Source organism: Eulemur rufifrons, chromosome 16 (genome assembly GCF_041146395.1).
Source record: "Eulemur rufifrons isolate Redbay chromosome 16, OSU_ERuf_1, whole genome shotgun sequence".
Classification (NCBI taxonomy): domain Eukaryota; kingdom Metazoa; phylum Chordata; class Mammalia; order Primates; family Lemuridae; genus Eulemur; species Eulemur rufifrons.
In genome coordinates, this window is record NC_090998.1 from 57,902,264 (window position 1) to 57,924,422 (window position 22,159).

The 22,159-nt window shown below is 35.2% G+C and overlaps 1 protein-coding gene across 15 annotated transcripts in view; it reads right to left on the reverse strand.

Moving 5' to 3' along the window:
- Window positions 1-8,085: 8,085 nt before the first annotated feature.
- KCNC2 (potassium voltage-gated channel subfamily C member 2) overlaps window positions 8,086-22,159 on the reverse strand; it is a 171,654-nt gene continuing 157,580 nt past the window's right edge. Inside the window, exons 3-7 of one of the 15 annotated variants that reach the window (XR_011235687.1) lie at window positions 18,463-19,387; window positions 17,960-18,063; window positions 16,236-16,400; window positions 10,281-10,375; window positions 8,086-9,201 (exon numbers count right to left, since the gene is read on the reverse strand). Coding sequence is in view for 14 of the 15 variants with exons in the window: in XM_069489337.1 (XP_069345438.1) it covers window positions 11,093-11,229; window positions 16,236-16,400; window positions 18,463-19,387 (1,227 nt within the window). In the remaining variant the exon portion in view is untranslated. Of the gene's footprint in view, window positions 11,802-16,235; window positions 16,401-17,916; window positions 18,064-18,462; window positions 19,388-22,159 lie in introns of all 15 variants that reach the window. The other 14 variants (XM_069489345.1, XM_069489348.1, XM_069489346.1 and 11 more) reach the window with 14 other exon arrangements.

The window sequence follows — 22,159 nt, forward strand, 5'->3', positions numbered from 1 at the left end:
TATTTCTCTGTTCTTCTTTGCAGAAAATCTCCTCTAAGTGTCTATATGGGCTGTTCCCAGTTTTCCTCCAGTCCCTTAAGCCTATTTTAACTGGGCTTTCTCCTCCACGGCACCACCAAAACTGATCTTGTCAAAGTTGCCAATGACTTTCTCATTGCTAAATTCAACTGCCATTTCTTCCAATTGATTACTCCCTCCTCCTTTCTTCATTTTATAGTTCTAAGTTTTCAGATTCCTGCACTCTCTTAGTTTTCCTCCCACCTCACTATTTGTTCATTCTCAATCTCATTTGCTACTTCTGGCAACCTCTTCTTACCTATCAATGTGGAAGTGCTCCACAAATCAGTCTTTAGATCTCTTTTTATATTCCATCTACACACACACCATTGATGATCTCACCCATTAAAATGGCTTTAAATGCCACTTTTATACCAATGTCTCCCAGATGTATACATCTAGCCCAGACCTCTTTTACCTAATTTCCAAGCTCATATATCCACCTCCTGCTTGAAACTTACTCTTGGATGTTTAATAGAAATCTCATATTTAATATATATATTAAAGAATTAAAGATTACTCATATTTAATATATATCTCATATTTAATATATATATTAAAGAATTAAAGACTAAAGAATTAAAAATTACTTTTCCTAAGAATTAAAAATAAGTTAATTAATTTATTTTCTAAGAAATAAACATATAAACACGTAAAGATAATCTACTTTTTGTATCTAGCCAGTTTCTTCAATAATTTAATCTTTCACACACTAATACACAGATTTAGAAATGATGCTATAGATTTTCTAAAAGGTAATTTCTAAATTAGTCAATAATGTGCTTTAGAAACATTAAATAAAGCTTGCTCTTCTCCAAACTCTGCTCTATTCTTCTTAATTGAAAGAAAAATATGCCAAGTTACATTCCCAAAAGAAGAGTTATCCTATCTTTGCACATTTTTTGTCTCAGAAAACAGCAATCCAACATCGTGTGTTACTGTTATTGTTAACAACATTGGCCACTGCCTCCCTCCTTCTCAAGCTAAATGAGGTCATGTTGTCCCTTTTGCACAGGATTGTGACCAAATAACCCTGTAATCATAACAATTGCATTAACCAGTTGAGAATACAATCTCCTGGTGTGGGAGAACTATACAAGCAAGGTAATTATGGGGATTTTTAATTTTCTAAATTTTACCAATGTACGAAATGTACCAATATCACATAAAAGATCTTTAATTTGGGGTACTCTTAGTGTGATCCTGGGGAAACCTTAGAATTTCTTCAACCTATTCCACAGAATAGAATATAAATTGTGTGCGTGTGTGTGTGTGTGTGTGTGTGTGTAAATATTCAGGAACTATGCTAAAAATTTCTAATCTTATCAAATCTTTAAATTGCCAAACAGATTCTGAAAACTTCTATTCATTGTTATAAGATATAAATATCCCAATATCTGGAGACTTAGTCTATAAACAATAAGAAAATCATTTGAAAGTATGTTTATGTTGATGCTGGGATGAATTTTAAAGAAAGATTCAATTCTCTTTAAAGGCATCTGGAAATAGGTTTAAGAACTCTTGCCAAAATTTTGTTCAATAATATCTACCACAAAGAAAATCGATACTAGAGAAAAAATTATGTTTTTAAACTATAAAAATTCTTTGTAAAAAAGTCAATAATATAATAATTATAATCATAATAATAGCAATTTATATTTACTGAGCAGAATCGCTCTACCCAGTACTGTGCTAAATATATTACATACGTCATCTCCTTCCTAAATCATGACAAGATTGTGATGTGGGTATTGTTATTCTTACCAATTTGCAAGTTTTGATAAAACAGAGTTTAAATTACTTGCCAGAAGTTATAGAGTTAGTAAAGGATGAGAAACAGATTCCAACTCAAATTTAGTTTGACTCTAAAACCCATTTTCTTTGCCATTTGTTAAACTGGCTTATCTGCAAGGCATGATGGGACACAATTGCTTGTGCTAGTCGGGGAGAGGGGGTATCACAGTAGATGAGTTACGTGAATTTCCAGGCCGAGGAACTATCTCTGGCATAGTTGTTGAAAAAAGATTAAAGAAATATATAAGAGGTTTAAAACACAGTAACCATAGAGTCTGTGGCAAATTGGAGTAGATGAACTACACAGGTTAGGGGGTGAGAAGGTTCAGTCCCAGGTGTGCGGCAGGGCGGCAAGGAGTCCACAGACAGCTACAAAACCTGTGCCTGCTACATCCCAGATACTTTATTAGGCCCTGGAGATACTGAAAAAAGGAATCAAATAAAAGAGTTAACAGTTGACCCTAGAAAGGTAAGGAGCCAAATCACAAAAAAAATGTCTTATATGGTAGACTTATAAAAGGTGGTGTTTTATTCTGAGATTGAGAGAGAAACACCTAGAGGAAAATGTGGTGAGATAGAAATTTCAAAAAATCAATCTAAACAACAGTTCAATTCAACAAATAATATATATTAAGGATCTTCTGTGAACCTGGGAATGTACAAGGCAGTGGAGATGGGGTAATAAATGACAGCTGGAGGACGCTAAGGGACAATGACCAGAAAAAGAGGAGGCCTAACTAAATCATTTCATGAAGTTCCTTGGCAGAAAAATGAAAAAAGATGAATGGCACCAACGTAGTTTACTTCCAACTTCCTGTTAATTTAGTCACATGAGAAAGAAGGGGACTGGCCAGTTTCAAAACAGAAAGAAAGCAACTAATTTTTAATGATTTTCAAAGAATATTTATGATATTATTAAAAACTTCTAGAGATCAATTTCAAAATTTAAGTAGCTTGTAGATTGGTTGGGATTTCTCCCCACCCCTACCCAATCCTTATAGGTCCTTAAAGTTGGTCAATTGTGATTTGCCACAACTTAAAATATGTATTAAAGAACTGTCAAGGAAAATTGCATCAAATCAGTTAAACCGGCAAGGAAAACTTCATTCAAGACTCTTGCAGTAGGAGTCAAGGCTATTGCAATGGGTGAGAGACACTGAACTCACATTTGCTGAAAGAGAAGTGGGAGAGTTTTTAAGTGCTGAGATGAGCTGGAGGAAAAGTGAGGCCACAGGTCTGTCAATATGATTAGGCCATCTGTGCTTAATAATAGGTACTTATTGAAGTTGACTCCTATCCTCCCACAGAAACTGGGAGACAGGAGCTCTCTCTCTTGATAATTGCATTTCAAAGATGTGGTTCCCAAGTCACTGAGAAAGACCTGCCTGAGTTATAAAAGTGAACCACCTGAGAAGCTGCTAGTTTCGAGTAGGACCCAGAAAGACAAGGCTTTATAACAGGTCCAGACTGCAGTGCAATTTGCTCTGCCACCTGGGCTAAATGATTCAGCAGATTCAACTGTGCTTGGAGGGTCAGTAACAGATAGGGTTGCTAGAGGCTTTGGCAGGAAACTATAGGTAAATCATAACACAGACCCTTAGGATTTTGGAGCAAACCTTTGCCATCTTCTGCAAATAACTACTCTTCTTTTGAGAAGCAGCTCTTGGCCTGGTACTGGGCCTTATTAACAACTGAACACTTAAACATGGGCCACTAGGTTACCATGCGATCTGAGCTACCTATCATGAACTGGATGGACATGCACAGAAGCATGCATCATCAAATAGAACTGTATATAAGTGATCAGGCCTGAAGAAGACACAAGCAAGAGATGTGAAGAAGTAGACCAAATGCCCATGGCCCTCACACCTGCTACACTGCCTTCTCTGTCCCAGCCTGCACCTATGTACTCATGGAAAGTTGCCTACCATCAGTTGACAAAGGAAGAGAAGACTCTGGCCTGGTTTACAGATGATTCTGTGTGATATGCTGGCACCACCCAAAAGTAGATAGCTGCAGCAGTACATTCTCTTACTGGGACATCCCTAAAGGGCAGTAGTGGGCAAAATACTCCCAGTGGGAAAACTTTGAGCAGTAAATTAGTTGTCCTCCTTGCTCAGAAGGAAAAATGGTCAGGTGTGCAATTACATATCAATCATGGGCTCATGAACAAAGCAGCTGTGGTGGAAGAGATGTAGGTTCTGCCTGGAATCAACAACATTTGCAAGGCTTCTACCCAAATTACCATCCCTGAATTACAAAATCCTTCATCCACTGTATGGTTTTCTGTACAGCATTGCTTCTGACCAAGAAACTCACTTCACAACCAAAAATGTGGGACAGTGGTCCCATGCTCATGAAATTCACTGATCTTCCCACATTCCCCATCATCCTGAAACAGTTATTTTTGAGGAAACGTTGAATGGTCTTTTAGATACTCAGTTACATCAGTAGTGAGGTGGCAGTACCTCGCAAGCCTGGAACAAGGTTCTCCAGAAGGCTCTATACGCTCTGAATCAGCGTTCAATGTATGGTACCGTTTCCTATAGCCAGGATTTGTAGGTCCAGAAATCAAGGGGTGCAAATGGGAGTGGCACCACTCACTCTTACTCCTGCTGACCTACTAGCAATATTTTTGCTTCCTTGCCCATAACCTTATGCTCTCCTGGCCTAAAGATCTTATTTCTAAAAGGATAAATGCTTCCCCCAGGACACAAAACAATGATTTTACTGAAACGAAAGCTAAGACTGCTGCCCAGTTATTTTGGACCCCCATGCCTATGAATCAAAAAGCAAAGAAGAGAGTTATTGTGGTGGCTGGGGTGATTGGTCCTGACTACCAAGGGGAAAGTAGACTGCTCCTTCACAATGCAAACAAGGAAGAATGTGTCTGGAACACAGAAGATTTCTTAGGGTGTTTCTTAATGTTTCCATGTCTGGTAATTAAGGTCAGTGGAAAGCTACAATAACCCCATCAAGAAAGTTTGGGTCATCCCACTATGTAAAGAACCACATACAGGTAGGCTGCTTGCTGAAGACAAGGGAAATGCAGAATGGGGAGTGGAAAAAGGAAGTTATAAATGTCAACTATGACCATGTGACCAATTACAGAAGTATAATTGTCACAGATATTTCCTCATTATTTTGTTATGCATTTCTTGTGTGTTTGTGTATAAATATCTTTCTTTCTTCCCTCTCTTATTTCCTTATCATGCAACCTAACATATATTGACTTTAAATCCTTAAATTATTATTAATTTTATATCACAATATTTAAGTTATGGGATATTAAAGAGAAGAATAATCATCACTCAAAGACTTTAGCTCTTCTTCTGCAGAAGGGTTTAGTACACTTTTGGATGAAATCAGGACCGTTGTATTATGGTAGGCAGAATTACGACCTTGTTATTGTCTTTATTTGGAGATTACGTGTGGTTTTTAAGGAGATGCTCATGGGTGCCAAGTTGACAAGAGGTGGACTTGTTATGGTTAATTTTGTGTGTCAATTTGACTGGGCCAGACATCTGGTTAAACATTATTTCTGGGTGTGTCTCTGAGAATTTCTGGAAGAAATTAGCATTTGAATCAGTAGACTGAGTAAAGCAGATTGCCTTTCCCAATGTGGGTGGGCATGATCCAATCTGTTGAGTGTGTGAATAGAACAAAAAAGTGGAGGAAGGGAGAATTCACTCTCTCTGCTTGTTTGAGCTGGAATGTCAATCTTCTCCTGCCCTTGGACTGTTACTTATATCGACAACACTACTGGTTCTCACTCAGGCCTTTGGGTTTGGACTGGAATTTACACCAGAGGCTCTCCAGTTCTCAGGCCTTCTGACTTGGACTAGAACTTACACCAGCAGTTCTCCTGATTGTCAGGCCTTCAGATTCAGACTGGAAGTACACGGAAATATACCATTGGCTTTCCTAGGTCTCCAGCTTGCAGATAGCAGATTGTGGGACTTCTCAGCCTCCATAGTTGCATGAGCCAATTCCTTTTAATAAATCTCTTTATATAATACTATATATGTGTGTGTATACATATACATGTATATGTATATAAACACACATATACATACATATATATAAAAAATATATATTTCATCCTCTTGGTTCTGATTCTCTGAAAAACCCTGCCTAATACGTCCTTCAGTAGGTGAATGGATAAGCTGTGGTACATCCGGAGAAAGGAATACTATTTAGTGCTAGAAAGAAATGAGCTATGAAATCATGAAAATATACACAAAAACATTAAATGAATGTTACTAAGTGAAATAAGCCAATATGAAAAAACTGCATACTGTAATTCCAACTATATGACATTCTGGAAAAAAACGAAACTATGGAGATAATAAAAAGATCCCCCCCTAAATGTTAAGGGGAAGAGGGACGAATTGGACGAAAACAGGATTTTTAGGGTGGCAAAACTATTCTATATGATACTATAATGGTGGACACATGTCATTATACATTTCTCAATGCCCATTAAATGTACAACACCTGTAGTGAACCCTAATCCAAAGTCTAGGCTTTGAGTGATAATGATGTATCAGTTAAGTTACAGGTTTGTCGATTGTATCAGATGTACCACTTCAGTGTGGCATGTCCATAGTTGTGGGGGTTGTGCATGTATAGGGGTAGGAGTGCATGAGAACTGTTTGTACTTTCTGCTCAATTTTGCTGTGAAGTTAAAACTTATTTAAAAAATAAAGTCTATTTAACAAAAAAGATCACCTGGGATTCACAATGGAGGTGGCCATATTCTTTGAAGATCTCAGTGTTCAAATTGCATATTCAGTCATCGGTCACTTTCACGTGACAGTTTGATAACACAAGAAATACTGTAATACTAATTCAATTAAATTATTTAATTTTTAGACCATAATAAGAAGTATCATACCCTTTAAACAAAGTTAGTTTAAGAGAGAACAGGAAATTATACAATTTAAAATCAATATTAATGACACCTGAACCCATGTTGGAAAAAATTAACATATATCTACGGTTTAATAATGTTTAAGCATTTAAACAATTAATTAAATTTTGACAGTGGAAATTGGAAGGAAGGGAGACAATTCTTTTCATTAAAGAAAAATTTGTAACCATATATTTTAATCATTTTAAACTGCTAGGGATTTCAATATTTTAATAGATTCATTTAGTTCTAAATGTCTTCAAGCACGTCGTAAATCCTCCGAAGTCCCTGCTTTGTAATATAGCCTGTTAACATATTCATTGTCTTTCTATGATAAGTTCCTGTTGCTATTCCATTAGTCTGTCTTGTGATTTATTTCAAAGATAAAATGAATGTCTTCACTTTTTATTCATGACTACTTAATCCTAATTTTTTAAAAAAAAATTGATGTCAATTAGTATCTATTTAAATGGATTCTTTTGTGTTTCTACATATTTTTCCTTTTTACAGTAAATCTTACATCCTGACAGCATCATTAAAAATATTTTATCAGTAATTATATTTGGACAGATTTCCTTTTCTGAGCTCAATTTCTTAATAGTCTCTTAATAATCAACACTGAACATTTTTAGACATAGAGAAGATTTTGCTGATGCATTATGGAAAAGTGTTAAATTTACCAACCTTTTTTCTTTCCTTTTACCCTTCTCCTGCCCTTAGATGGTGTAATAAAATTTTACCAGATAAATTTACATGTATCCCCACAATATAAATGAAATGCCAGCTATATCGGTATGCAGCTGAAAGGGAGGTCTGTTACCTAAAGCTGAGACAGATGCTATCTTTATGATAGGGCATTTACAAGAGGCCCTGAAAATATTTAAACCATAAGAAACTATGGCAAAGAAGATTATCTGTAACAAAAATGTAAATGAACAGTTCTGCCTCTCTGAATCTTAGCTTTACTATCAGTAAAATGAAAACAAAATTATTTGCCTCCAGGATTGCACGGATGATTAAATTGGAAAATGTAAGTTAAAATTTAGTATTAATCATAAATACTTTATAAATATCAGATTCCATGATAATTAATAATTTTGCAATCACAATTGTGAAAGAAAGATAGGCAGGCAAAGGAAGAGGAAAACATTGGCTATGTGCCTAAGACTTGAATGAAAGTAAGAGCTATGTATGTTTTAAAGTCCTTTCATCCCAAATTCTTTATTATGTATGAGTATCTGGTATGGTGCCATAAAGCATAAAAGTTGTAAAGTCTGTTAAAAATCGCAACACAAGAAAAAAAGAGCCAAGAAAAGAATACAAATAATTTAATCAGATAGGATTCAAATTTATCCCCAGCTCATTTGCCTTTTATTCTGCATTTCAGTTGTTACATTTCCATCGGTATCAGCAAGGTTGTGCATGCACCTTGAAATGTTCACAAAAGGTCCACGATACAGGGGTTCATAATTAGATTATATATTATATTCAGAATCCCAGGGGAACTAATAGATTCTGGAAATAGTGATTAAGCAAGATGAAAAATTCTTATATAGTTTCAACTACAACAGTTTTAAAGACAAAGTACAAGCTTCATTTGACACAAAACTCACAAAAAAGTACTTGATTGAAGAATATCTCTTTTATGCAAAATATACACTTTAGGATATAATTTCATTAATATTCTACTATATACTGACATTGCTACTTGATCATTTAATAAAAAAATACTCTCATTGCCAGAATTTTATTTTTTGTAATATTTATAATTGAGGTAATAATGACAAAAGACTTAAACTATGAATAGTGTTGGCAAGTTTCACTTAAGCCATAACAATTTCTCAAAACTAAACAAATATGTGACTAAAAATAGGTCAGTTTTGATAAATAGGAAAAATTTCACAACATAATTGACAAGCTGATAACATAAGTGATTTATAAGAAAACGATACAGTGTTCATAGATTCAACCAACAAAATAGAAATAAGGAAAATTAAGACAGACCTATACTACATCAGTATTACTGCCTTATATAATTCACAGCACAACCTACTGTGGGCCCATGAGGAGTAATTCAAAGAAGTTGTGGGCCTTACTTGAAGCTTCAGAGATGTTGATCACGAATTTGGCTTTCATTGATGTGAGATGGCCAAAGCTGTTGACCCATGCACACGCGTTGGTATTTACAGTTGTTTCATGGACACTGGCTGGTCTACAAGCAGATTGCTCATATGGGGAGCACCAGATGAGTTCCAGCCACAGTTCTGTTTTAAGCTTTAAATGCCTCATGAAGATGCAGGGATCTCTTCCAAGTGCAACCTGGTCACATCAGGGCACATTCAGCAGCAGAAGTCTGTTTCCAGTACAGTCCTTGGTATGGCTAAATTCCACTGTCCCTTTTTCAGCAGCCAAAAATCCATGATAAATTCTGTACAACACTGTAGTCAATAACAGCAGCACCAGACAGCATATTAATTCCTTTACCATAAATTTGTGTGTAATTATAATGTTCTATGTGTGGTGTTATCAAAAGGATCACTGTGTCTCTAAATATCTGATATTTACGTCTGGGTAAATACATTGCTGTACAAGATCTCTGACATGCAGGTCATGCTCTAGGACTTGGAGATATAGAGTAATACATGTTTTGTGGCCAATAATAAAAGTGACAATTGTCTCCCTAACAAAAAATAAACATGAGAATTAGGAATTAATCAACAGTCTCAAGGACCCTGAATGCCTTAGAAATACTGTTTACCCCTCCGTTTATATTATGGCATTTTTCTTCCCTCCCATGCCCGATACACCAAACACACTATTGCTGTTGCATTCACAGGGATGCATAAATAGACTTTCTTCCACTCAGACCGAATAAGACTCCCTAGGGATTTTGTTGAAATGTAGTAATGAATGCTGGTTGCTAGGTAGTAAAAACTGACACTGCAGCAGGCAATCAAGTGCAGTGGTAAAATTGCTGCTTAAATCCTGCTTATCAAAAAGATTCACAGTGCCGATTAACTTAGGTAGTCTACAGGGCATCATTAATTTATACACAAAGCAGAGAGGCTGCTCCAAATAGCAAAGAAGGCAGGAGGCGGGAGTTGGGAGGACCCAATACTAAAATCATGAACACCTTATCAAGGCATTTCTGTGCTTCATGGAGACAGATGGCATATACAGTTAAGACAGGGAGCTAAGACAGACAGACAGGAACAACATACAGGACAAAGCACCTGATTAAACACTGCCTGAAAATCTATTTAATCCTTTGATTCAGAAAGTTAAGGCTAGTCAAAAAAGCCTCCTGTGTGAACACCAATGACCTTTGATGTTTGCACAAAAATAATAAATAAAAATAAAGGAAGGGGGTAAAAAAGACACGAGCGCTTTGGGTGATATTTGGCACTCTGCCTCTGAAAATGAAGACAAATCCTGGGGTGTTTAAAAAAAAAAAAAAATGACTCTAGTACCAAGCAGCAATTCCTGGCTAAACGATGCAAGCCTGGCTGGCAGTTACCTTTCTCTCATGTTTTGTGCCTTCCCCAAGTCATTAAGTAACAGATCTGGCCTCAGCTTGCGTGTAACCAGTAATGACAACCTCTTTGCAGTTATCTGTGTGCAAACAACCAGAGACATTCAGAACTCCAATACAGCATTTTTAAAGAAAAGTAAATCAATCAAGAAATTAAAGTATTTAAAACAAATATTTCTGATAAAGAAAAAAATGTCAAGGAGCAACTCGCCCTCCCTGCCCCACAAGTCAACATGCAGAACAGTAGACCAGTGCTTTCATATCAGCAGGATGGTTCGATGCAAGTACACATATCCTGAGCTATCCACAGTCCCCGAACTTGGCAACATTGCTTTCAGGTGATAGAGACAAGATGGTCCATGCAAATGAGCTGACCAAAGTCAGGTTGTGTGCAATCAAGATAGGATCCCAAATATCTTCAGAATGGTTTAGAGTCACAAAAAATGAAGTTCCAATGAAGTGGTTGGCATTTGGAAGCACACTGTTTTAAATATATCTCCCTGAAGATATGCTTATGTATTAGTGTACTGGCCAATATCTGACACTATCTGTCATTTTATTGCAAAAGGAGATCAGGGAAATTAATATAGAGAATTGGTAGCACTACTTTAGATAATCTTTAAAGCCTGGATAAGATTCATTAGCTACCCAAGTGGCATTTCTGACTTCAAATAGTAGTATCATGCAAGATTTATGCTGTATTAATGAAGCCTGGAGTAACTCTACGTTTAATTATTTCCATTATGGGGTAAACAGTACTTGAATTAATACAATTTAGTCGACTGACGCAGTTTGGTTTACAAGATAGATGGGATGGGAGATCGAGAGCGCCTCAGAGGACAAGGAGAGTTGTAGGGTGATGTTACTGGAGAGAGCCTCAGAGCATTGCCTGCCAAGCCCGCTATGTTGTTTAAGCTTCGGGATTTTTCATATCCTTTTATGAAAAAATGCACAGACATCAGTTGAATTCAACCAGAAAATAGACACAGACAAACAATACCATGCAGGGTAATCAAAAGTGCTATTTTCAAACTCAAAGTTAAGAATTTGTTTACAAGGAGTTCAATATTGAAACAATTTATAACTCTAAAAAAATGCTCACTGTAGTTGTCATTCTCAAAAGATTAAACCAGCTATCGCAAATTACAGTTACAATACTTCAAAATCTATTCTTTTCCAGATTATAGTGTTGATATAATTTTGGAATATATTACACTAGAACTCTTTTAAGAATTAGGCAAAGCAACTTAAGTAAGATATAAGGTTGACTAATATTTTTAAATCTCATATTGTGTTCCTGAAAAAAAGAAAAATAAGTGAGCAATTTTTCTTTTTTCATTTTTTATTATTTACTAAGCTAATAAGGCATGCTCAAGTTTAAGTGGACATCTCTTTTTCCAGCATATTTAATCTTCCAGCTTTATAGTGTTAAAAGGATGATTCTTAAATAATGGCATTTGATACCATTATCCAGGTGATGTAGGATGGAATGCCCATTTCTAATCCCTTCAATAAAAAAGTAAAGAAAAAAGAAAATGAATGAAATATAAATTGAGTCATAAATTTCAGTGAAATAAAGTTTGAATTTGATTACATGATATTTTCACCTGAATTTCTCCCCTCATCCCCTCACCCAGGAATTAAGAACAATTTGATCTTAATTCATTTTTTTCCTATTATCTTCATCCTGATCTTTTATTCATGATAGCCATAAATTTATAAAATAAAAGATCTCACAAACTTTAGCCCAGTGGTTTTCCTTAGCTACTTACTCAACAACACTCCATCAAGGTCACCTTTGAAAGAATTCATATATTATAGAATTTTTTACTACAAAAGTTTAGAAGCAGTTAAATGAGACAGGGAACACCTAGTGTAAAGTTGGGAGTGAAATGTCTTAAATTAGGGCAACTATATTGACTAAAAATGTAGTCATTCTACAAAGCCTTAGAAATGAATGTTCTGACAGCTCTGTTGAACTGTTATAGAACAGGAAAATGAAATTCTCTTTGGGAAACCAAAATTAAGCAAGTAGATACAATTTCAGTGGACTTGTCTCCCTTAGACTGTGCAGCACACTCCTTGGGTCCTAATTAGCCCTCAGTGTGCTTGATGATTGTGTAAGAAAAAAAAAAAATGGGTCCTTTGTTTTCTCTCATATTCCTTCTAGCTACTTCTTTCTTTAATTTTATCTTTTCACAGAACTTCCAGGGAAGAAGCCATGGCCACTTCTCCTCCTTTTCATAGGAAGGAGAGAAGTGATTTATCTGATTATTTGATTTATGAGCAGCCAAGACAGATATGGATATGGATTGCAATAATGGCCCTATTATGGGGTAAAGCTGGACTGGACAGAAAAGGGAAATAATGAACCCTGCCCTTCTGAACATGCGCACACGTTAACTTTCAGCAGACTAGATATCTTCTTTGCGATTTTGTAGATGAAAATTTATGCCCTCCATTAACTACGATAAACTTCTCTAGGACATAATCTTTGCTAATTAAAGAATTATCTGCCAATTTTTTGTTAGCATTCTGACACATACAACATGGGAGGTGGTATATATTTCATTCTATGCTGGTGGATGATGGAATAGCTAATGGGAGGATATCTTAAATAATTTTAAAAATTGCAAGTAATTTATCCCTACGTAGAAACCTTCATGTGCCTGGAGGGTTAGTTATTTACTGCTCTTCTGTAAAGTAACTGAAAATATAACTTTGGGAATTATAGAAAAAATAATTTATCCTATGAAGTATAAGTCAACTGTGTAACCTAAAAATGTAAAATAGACTGTAAATATTGATTAGTTTTTATTAAAGGCAAACTGGTGAATATGCATGAACCAAAGGGGCTGTTAATACCTATAAATCATTGTAAAAATACACATATTTGTCACCACAATCTCCAGGCTCCCTACAGGACCTCCTGAAAGATAAAAATCTGTTTGACAGTTTTATATTATTCATACCAGTAATATGTAACTCCTGGTTGCCATCTAAATGTTATTTTTCTGAATTATAGTTTTTAACCTAAATATTATCTATTCTGTTTATAGGTCCTCTATTTTTAATGACTATAATTTCAGTGTCCATTTGAAAAGCCTTCCTGTCTAATTTAGTAACAAGTATTAGTAAAATTATATGTTATCCACATATATTTTTTTCTTTATTCTATATATTTATTTCTGATTAGAAAATTTGAAAAATATTTTGATTAGGCTTTACTGGAATGGCTGAAAATATAATTAATGAAAATAAACAATATTGAACTGAGTTTGAACTAACAAATGCATATCATTCATTTTATACAGTTCTTAAGAACATGTGCTTATTTGAAGCAATATTGAAACTGCCTATCCATGTACTTATTCATGACTGCATAATATGCTTTCCCAAAAACTATTGTATAAATAAAAACATAGGTTCTAAGTATCAGGAGTTCAATGGAATTCTTAAAGTTTTCTTAATGTATGCCCAAATATATTCATATTTTTAGGTAGAAAAAGGATGCACTGGAAATCCAATCATTTCTTTTCATTTATATAGGGAAGAATTTTTAGAGTGTTAAAATCAAATCAGTAGAGCAACCAACTTGAAAGGTAAATGAAAAGATTACATAGGAAAAAAATGTTTGAGTAGAAGATAAAGGAGAAATCTGTAACCTACAGAAAAGGTAACAGGAGAAGAAATGAATGAATTTGTGGTAGATATGATAAGATAACACACTGAAAAGATTAAGTCAAGTTAGCCAGAAATTTTACTAGACCTAGGAGAAAAAACACAGCCATAACCGAAGTAAGCAAGAATGAAAAAGAGTTGATTATGGTAATAAATGACAAAGAATAAAAAGCTCATGGACAAACTTTCAAAGATATTCTCATTGATAAAGAGAATTTGTGTTTGTGGAATAAGATTGCATGTATAATTTTTCCATGCAAACTAAATATCTTATTAATTGCTTTGCTCATGAAACTTTTCAATTTTACAGTAAAATTTTATATTTACATATTGCCTTATAATTGACAAAGCCTTTTCTTATCTGTGATATCCTTTGATAGTTTAAAATTCAAAATATTGTCTAACATTGAAGAAAACAAATTCTAGTGAGGTCCTTAAACATGTAATCTTGGTATAAATATTGCATGTCACACTTTATTAGATCATGCTCAAAAATCTATGTAAACTTAACCACATATCCATATAAATATATACATGTGTACATGTATATACATATATAGTAAGATATGCAACGCACTTAAAACAGCATGTTTTATATAAGATTAATTAAATATTATTATTATTGTTTAATGTATGCACATATATTTTGCTCAAGTTCTATGATAGGGTATTAACTATTTTCATAAAATATTTAAAATTTTTCTAGCACATATTTAAATGTAAACTAGTAAATCAAATAATCCTGTTCAATGATTGATATATATTTTGGTGCAAGGAATAGATGCAGACTATGGAAGTAATTGGAATGGAGAATTATTTAAAATATTACTCATTGAAGGAACAAAAGGAGAGTCTTTTGTCTTCTCTTTTGAGTCAAAGGCATAGAGGCAGAGAAGGGCAATCTAAAGTGACCAGAAGAAATGAAAGAGAAGTACAACATGGGTAATGAGATATTTCAAAGAAAGAGGGTATCACAAAATAAATATTTCAGACTTAAAATGGTAAAGAATTCAATAGAGAGAAACTAAAATGAATAACAAATAGGCACAGCATTTTTAAAATGCAGTTGTGCTAATACGAAAATTTTGGAGTGGATTTTCATGCAAATTTAGCCAACTACCATAAGAAATCATTATAGTTCTTTTCCTCTTCTATTAATAAACAGAGAAAAATAAGTATGGTGGTAAAGCAGCTTTAATTGTCAAAGTATGAGATAAAGAGCACAGGAGCATTTTGACAAAAGTGGGTTATACTTATCACAAGACTATTCTTAAGGAGGAGAAAAAGATTGCAAATGTCCTGAGGCTTGTGATGTTTACTACAAAAAAAAAAAAAAAAAAAAAAAGCATCTAGAGAATAGCCATAGAGAGTGGTATAACTGAGGAAAAGGGAACCATGTGATGAAGTGGAGCTTCAGTATTCCATTATACTTTTTAACAAAGATGCCTGCCCCCAGAATTTTATCCATTCAACAAATATTTATTATCTTCTATGTGTCAGGCACAGTTCAATGTCTATTGAAAATAGTAATAAACTCTAAATTATTATAATTGTTCCTGAAGAGAAATTCTATAAGCACATTTCATAAGTATATAGTAGCCTTTGAATTATACACAGTTCTATGTGGCTGAGGATCCAGTACCTTTGCAACCTTGAGACACTCAGGTAAACCACTAGCGAAAACTGCCCATGTACTGGATAAGAGACTTAACTGGAGTGTGCTTTGGAGTGAGCTAAAGTATTTTTTTTTAAAAAGCTTTATAATTGTTTTATAACCATCAATTACTCATCAAATATATGCATAAAGCCAATTAGTGAGTTTTATTTGTTGTAGTGAAAAAGATAACTTTTAAAATTGCTGAGTAAATTATATTAAAATAATTGGATGAGTGATTTAACATTTACATATTCCATTCCAATTCTGCCAATAGACAAATAACAAACCAAAGAAGGAAGGAAGGAAGGAGAGAGAGAGAGAAAGGTTGAAAGAGAGAAAGAGAAAAGAAAGAAAAGAAAGAAAGAAAAAAGAAAAAAGAAGGAAGGAAGGAAAAAAGAAAGGATGAAATGCCTTTCAGATATGGCAATCATTGTGATGTATTTAAAAACGTTTCTAAGGAGAGAAGATGTAATGGAGAGAAGAAAAGAGCACTGCATGCAGTCTTTCTAGAAAATAATGAATACGCATTTAACATTACTCCATATATTTCCAGCACTTAATTGTTAAGTCACCTGTTACGATCTGAGTAAATGCATGCCTACCTTTCCTGATCCCTCCATCAGAAGCACACGTGTAATCACCTGTCGTCAGTAGGAAACATGTTTCCCCTCTTCTGTTTTTGTCTCTGGTACTAGAGCGTCTGATGGGGAGCCTTTCTGGGGGTGATAATGGCGGCTCACTTCCTGTACTGTCGTCACCTGATAACACTGGTCACAGCACCATGCCCATTGACAGACAGTGATGGATGAGGAAATGAGACAGTACAAAGAGTTTACACAGAATGCCCGTAGTCCAGTCACTCGATATACAAAACACAAGAATCACATCACAATAAGAAAAAGAATTTTCATCACTCTTCACAAAAAATTACATGGGGCAAAATGAAAATGTATTGAAAAGGAGAGGAATGTTCTTTGAGAAATTTTAATTTCTTTTTGGATTTTATCTAATAGGAAATTGGCTTTCACACAAATTCAAAATAAGTGTGTTAATGAAGTAGGATGTAAATTATTATCCTACAGTCTTTGGCATGTTATCCAGATACTCTGAATAGGAATCTTTAAAAGTGGAGCCTATTTAAGGAAAAATTTTTAAGTAAATATTTGTTTTTGTAGTTCTTTAAGAAATATGCTTTTATTATTTTCTGAAAGCACTTTTTTCCAAAAATCTTAATGAGAATAATTCCAAAGAACACAGACTTCTGGCCAGTTACTCTATTTTGGAGCGGCAAAGTATTTTTGAGCATACAATGGAACAAGGTCAACTTCTCCAAATGCCCTTGAAATAACTATCTGTTTACTTCTGTATCCCTGCCAAAGACTTTCACATCCTATTAGCCTAGATACTAGCTTGTTATTACAATGTTTACCCGGGATGAGAGTGTGTCCTCTTTTTCTATGTCCTTCTTAAGGGCCCTGAATAGTTAACGTTGAGAACAGTCTGAGAGCAGCAACACCAACTAAACTCTAACTTTCATAAAGACATTCTTGACAGTTTTTAGGTATATACTGACAGAATTTGCAGAGCAATCTATGAAATGAACATAAGGACTATATAAAACTTATAAACAGTAGTTCAACTCCAGCCACATTTTTTTTTTCCATCTATTTACCTCATAAAAACTTCTGGTAGCTATGGAAGGACCTATGAAAATGGCACCTGCCTTTTTTGTTTATTTGCTTTATTAATTGGTGTTATTTTGTTATTTATAAATTATACAAAATTGTTCACATTGGATAATCATAAGCCATTTTTCTATAAGAAAAAAGATGAAATATGTCTAAGTTAAAAGGAATTCATATACCTCAACTTTTCATAGTAGGGTAAAAGCTAATTAAATTGTTGAATTGACAAAATATATCATTCGTACCAGATATAGTAGACTAGTGATAATACTAGTGACTATCACTTTGGCAAATTGAATATAAATTTATAGTCAATCAATTCTAGGTTACCTCTGTCAATGGAAGGGAACAGGGGTTCAGCTAATTTCAAGCGGTAAATCATTCAAAATTGAGTTCTGGGAGGGAACATAGTGCATAAGATGAAAATCCACAAAGAAATTTCACTTTGCCATTGAGTAGCCAAAGCAGATCATCTATCCCCTAAATAATGGTGAGTTGATTATATTACATGGCATCTTGCCTCACCAAAGTGGTTATATTGACTTACTCTACCTAATTTAAGAACAATGAAAATTTAATCAATCCTCCAGAATACTACTAGGGAAGAGCTTTGTTATCAAAGGGGATATCTTCCATATCACCTGTTTGGTGTTTAGGCCTTTGAAATGTAAGCATCCATTCTTCTTAAATAACTGCTTCTTGTGAATTAGGTTGAGATGCATGGCACCATGATGCAGAGGTAAAACTGAGACAAACACACCAAGCCAAACGATATGGAGATCAACATTTTGAAGATGAAGGATGGAAAATGGCCAATATCATACCATCACATCGTGCAGAGGAACAAAGAAACATTGGCACAAAAGCAACAAACAGGCAAAAGAAAATATTGGCACCATCAGCAAAGGGCATTCCCACTAAAGCAGGAAAACTCTATAGACCAGCTATGCAGACTTCTATTTAGGGTTCATTTAGAAATGCTACAGTCTAGCTATCTATAAGTCTGACACAAACACACGCTTTGTGACGGGGTAGGACTGAAAACTTATGAATATTTGCAGCAAATGAGAATGGCTGCCTTCTGCCTAAGGAACATACTGGTCTATAAAGCATTTAATAACATGCATTTGAAATAGTGCCTTACCTGATCTGTTATGTTCCAGAAGTCTATTGTCTTTGCCCAGACACGTGTCACTCTGTGTACTATTGCAGGCCATGTTTAATTCTGTCTTGCAAAAGGTAGGTGAGCTTGCCTGAGGGGCAGGAGGGATGTGCTTCTTTCTTTTTCTTGGAAGTTTCTGCTTCGCCATTGCCAAGGAGTAGTACATTCCAAAATTGTTGACAATGACAGGCACCGGCATGGCTATTGTCAGCACTCCAGCCAGAGCACACAGGGCTCCCACCAGCATCCCTGACCATGTTTGGGGGTACATATCCCCATAACCTAGGGTTGTCATGGTCACCACAGCCCACCAGAACCCAATGGGAATGTTTTTGAACTGCGTGTGCTCACTAGCTGAAGGGTCATTAGGCTGAGCTCCTACTCTCTCGGCATAGTAGATCATGGTAGCAAATATCAAAACTCCTAGAGCCAGGAAGATTATCAGCAGCAAAAATTCATTAGTGCTAGCTCGAAGAGTGTGTCCAAGCACCCTCAGACCTACAAAGTGGCGGGTGAGCTTGAAGATTCTCAGGATCCTCACAAACCTTACCACCCTGAGGAAGCCAAGTACATCTTTAGCAGCTTTGGATGACAGCCCACTGAGTCCCACCTCTAAGTAGAAGGGTAGGATGGCCACAAAGTCAATGATATTCAAAAGATTTTTGATGAATTCAAGTTTATTGGGTGAAAAAACAATACGGACTAAAAATTCAAAAGTAAACCACACCACACACACTCCTTCTACATATGTCAAGGCAGGATCCGTTTCGATTTCATACTGCAGAACACTTGTGCCATTGATGACTGGTTCTGTCTTGTTTTTAACGATATTAAAAGCTTCATGTGTCTCCAGGCAAAAAGTTGTGATTGAAACCAGGATGAAGAATAAAGAAGCAAAAGCAATAAACTGTAGAAGGAAAAGAAATAAAAAAAAAAAAGAGTGATCTGAATCATAATACATACTTTGAATCAAATCTAAGAGCATCAATCCCTGTAAATGAAAAAGAACAACAGCATATTTAGAGATTTTGCTTGGGATATCACCTAAGTAAAAGAAGTAATGTGTTTGTAACATTAATTAGAGCATACATATAACATTTTCTGTTTTCAGCTTATAAAGACACAAAGTTTTGCTTTATGTATAATTTCTTGAGTCTCTTGTGTAAGAAAATATAACCTGTTAAGAGAGCATAAAAATCATTCCAAAATATAAGAGAACAACAGATCAAAAAAAATTAAAGAAGAAATTTAGACAATTATTTATGAGCTTAAAAATATTCATATCAAGTTTGATGCTGATAAATATAAGGTGTTATGACACACTGATAGAAATCTGGAAGCCACCCAAATTTAACTGTAAGTTTCTATCTGTAAATAAAATGTTCTGGATAGCATGAGGTAGGGGCATGGAGAAAAAAGTCTTTATAATATATGCTGACATTTAAATTATGTCAATTTAAGGTGGAAACTTTTCCAAAAGAGAAAATCTAGGGGGAAAGAGTAAACAAGACTGAGAGGACAAAAACTGTGTTAAAGGACCAATCAAAAGACAATTTTCTTCCTCTATTAAAAGAGAACTTCAAAGTGTTAGAGTATTAGTATAAAGTTGTAGTTTTTTTTTTAATTCAACTCATTTCATTTCTTCAGCCAATAATATATGAATGCACATACTAATACAGAATAATAAAAGAGCTCTCACTTATAAAGTTCTTACTAGTATAAGATACTCTTGAAAGCAATTTACATAATTAACCTTCATAACAACACTACTATTACTCCATTTTATAGATCAAGAATATCAGACACAGAGATACTAACTCACTTTTCCAAGGTCGTAAGCTGCAAAGTGATAGGCCTGAGACACTAACCTAAAAAGTTTAGTTCCAGATTGTGTTCCCTTAACTTACCAAACTCTCAAGCATGGAATACGAATATGTTAAAACCCAATTATGTAGGCTGGGATAACAGACTTCTTAATATTAAAGATCTGAAAACTTGAAATCTACTTGTTTGAGGGGATGGCGCTTTTATAGTCAGTGCTAGAGGCTTCCTAAGAAGCCAGCATACGCTCTCAGGTTTAGCATGCTAAATGAACACCAATAGACTCTTCCTTGAATATCCGAACAAATGAATCTTTCAGAAAGAGGCTGTCAGTCGAATTGAGGGAAGTCCTTACTTGGGAATAATAGAGTATATCTCAAACACAAAGTTGTCCCCTCACATCTGCTCCTCAAGCCCACCACTGAGAGGAGCTGAGCCAGGTTTCAGGAAAACATTAAAACCATCTCCTTTTTTACCTGGTTGAGTTTTGATCCAGCAAATATCTGATAGGTATACAAAAGGCCTAAAAAATCCTAGGACTGTGACTACCTGCCTTAAGGAACCACCTCAAATGATGGAAAAGTTTCTATACAGTATGCCAGTTAGTACATTAGTGGTTTAATATTATAAGATATGTTATTTTCGGGGCTTTGACTTACTTTTGCATGCGTATCTTCCAACTGCCCTAGGTTTTGGCATTGCGATCTGATCATTAGCGTCCCCAGACATATTATGATATATTAGCACTTTTTTTCATTCAGTTTTCCCTTTGTACAAATAAATAGGCTTTTTTTTTTTTTTTTTTGAGACAGAGTCTCACTTTGTTGCCCAGGCTAGAGTGAGTGCCGTGGCATCAGCCTAGCTCACAGCAACCTCAAACTCCTGGGCTCAAGGGATCCTCCTGTCTCAGCCTCCCAAGTAGCTGGGACTACAGGCATGCACCACCATGCCCGGCTAATTTTTTCCATATATATTTTTAGCTGTCCGTATAATTTCTTTCTATTTTTAGTAGAGATGGGGTCTTGCTCTTGCTCAGGCTGGTCTCGAACTCCTGAGCTCAAACGATCCGCCCACCTCGGCCTCCCAGAGTGCTGGGATTACAGGCGTGAGCCACTGTGCCCGGCCTAAATAGGCATTTTTTTAAATCAGTTGTTGTAACACTTAGTGTCACTAAGGCCCTGTATATACATTAAAAGCTGATATCATTTAGAGGAAGAGTCAATTATCATTGATTCATAAATTGCTTCTTAATGTAACCCTAATTTTATCTATAGATTTGGGAGTCGCATTTGCTTCTGATTCCACCTAAAGTCTTTTGTCATTAGAGCCCTGCCATATGTACCTACTGACTCCTCCCACCCACCAAGTACCCCCCAAGCCCCACTCGAGTCTCCAGCATTTCAGGCTAAATGTTAAAAGTTTTAGTGCACAAATTCTTATCTATTAGACAGTTAAAGAATATAAGGCACTTAAACCACAATTTTATTTTATACTTTTAAGGTTTTTCAGTTAAGTTTGGAGTCTCAGAATCTCTCCAGCTATGTTCATATAGTGAATCCCGTGGGACTTCTCAATATTTTGCTCTTCCAAAATCAGTCCTAGCTTGCCTGCCCACCTCCACACAACAAAAACAGTTTTCTAGTACACTTTGATGCTTGTCAATAAAAAAACAGTGGGACTCTTTCCAATCAGATCTTTTCCTACCTTTCCTTCATTCATTCTTCAACAAATGCATTAGATACCTCTCTATGCCAGGCCACAAGCTAGGTTCTTAATTTAACAGCAGTTAATGAAATATGATTCCTGCCTTTGAAGAAATCACAATATACTAGGGACACAGATATAAAACAATTAATCA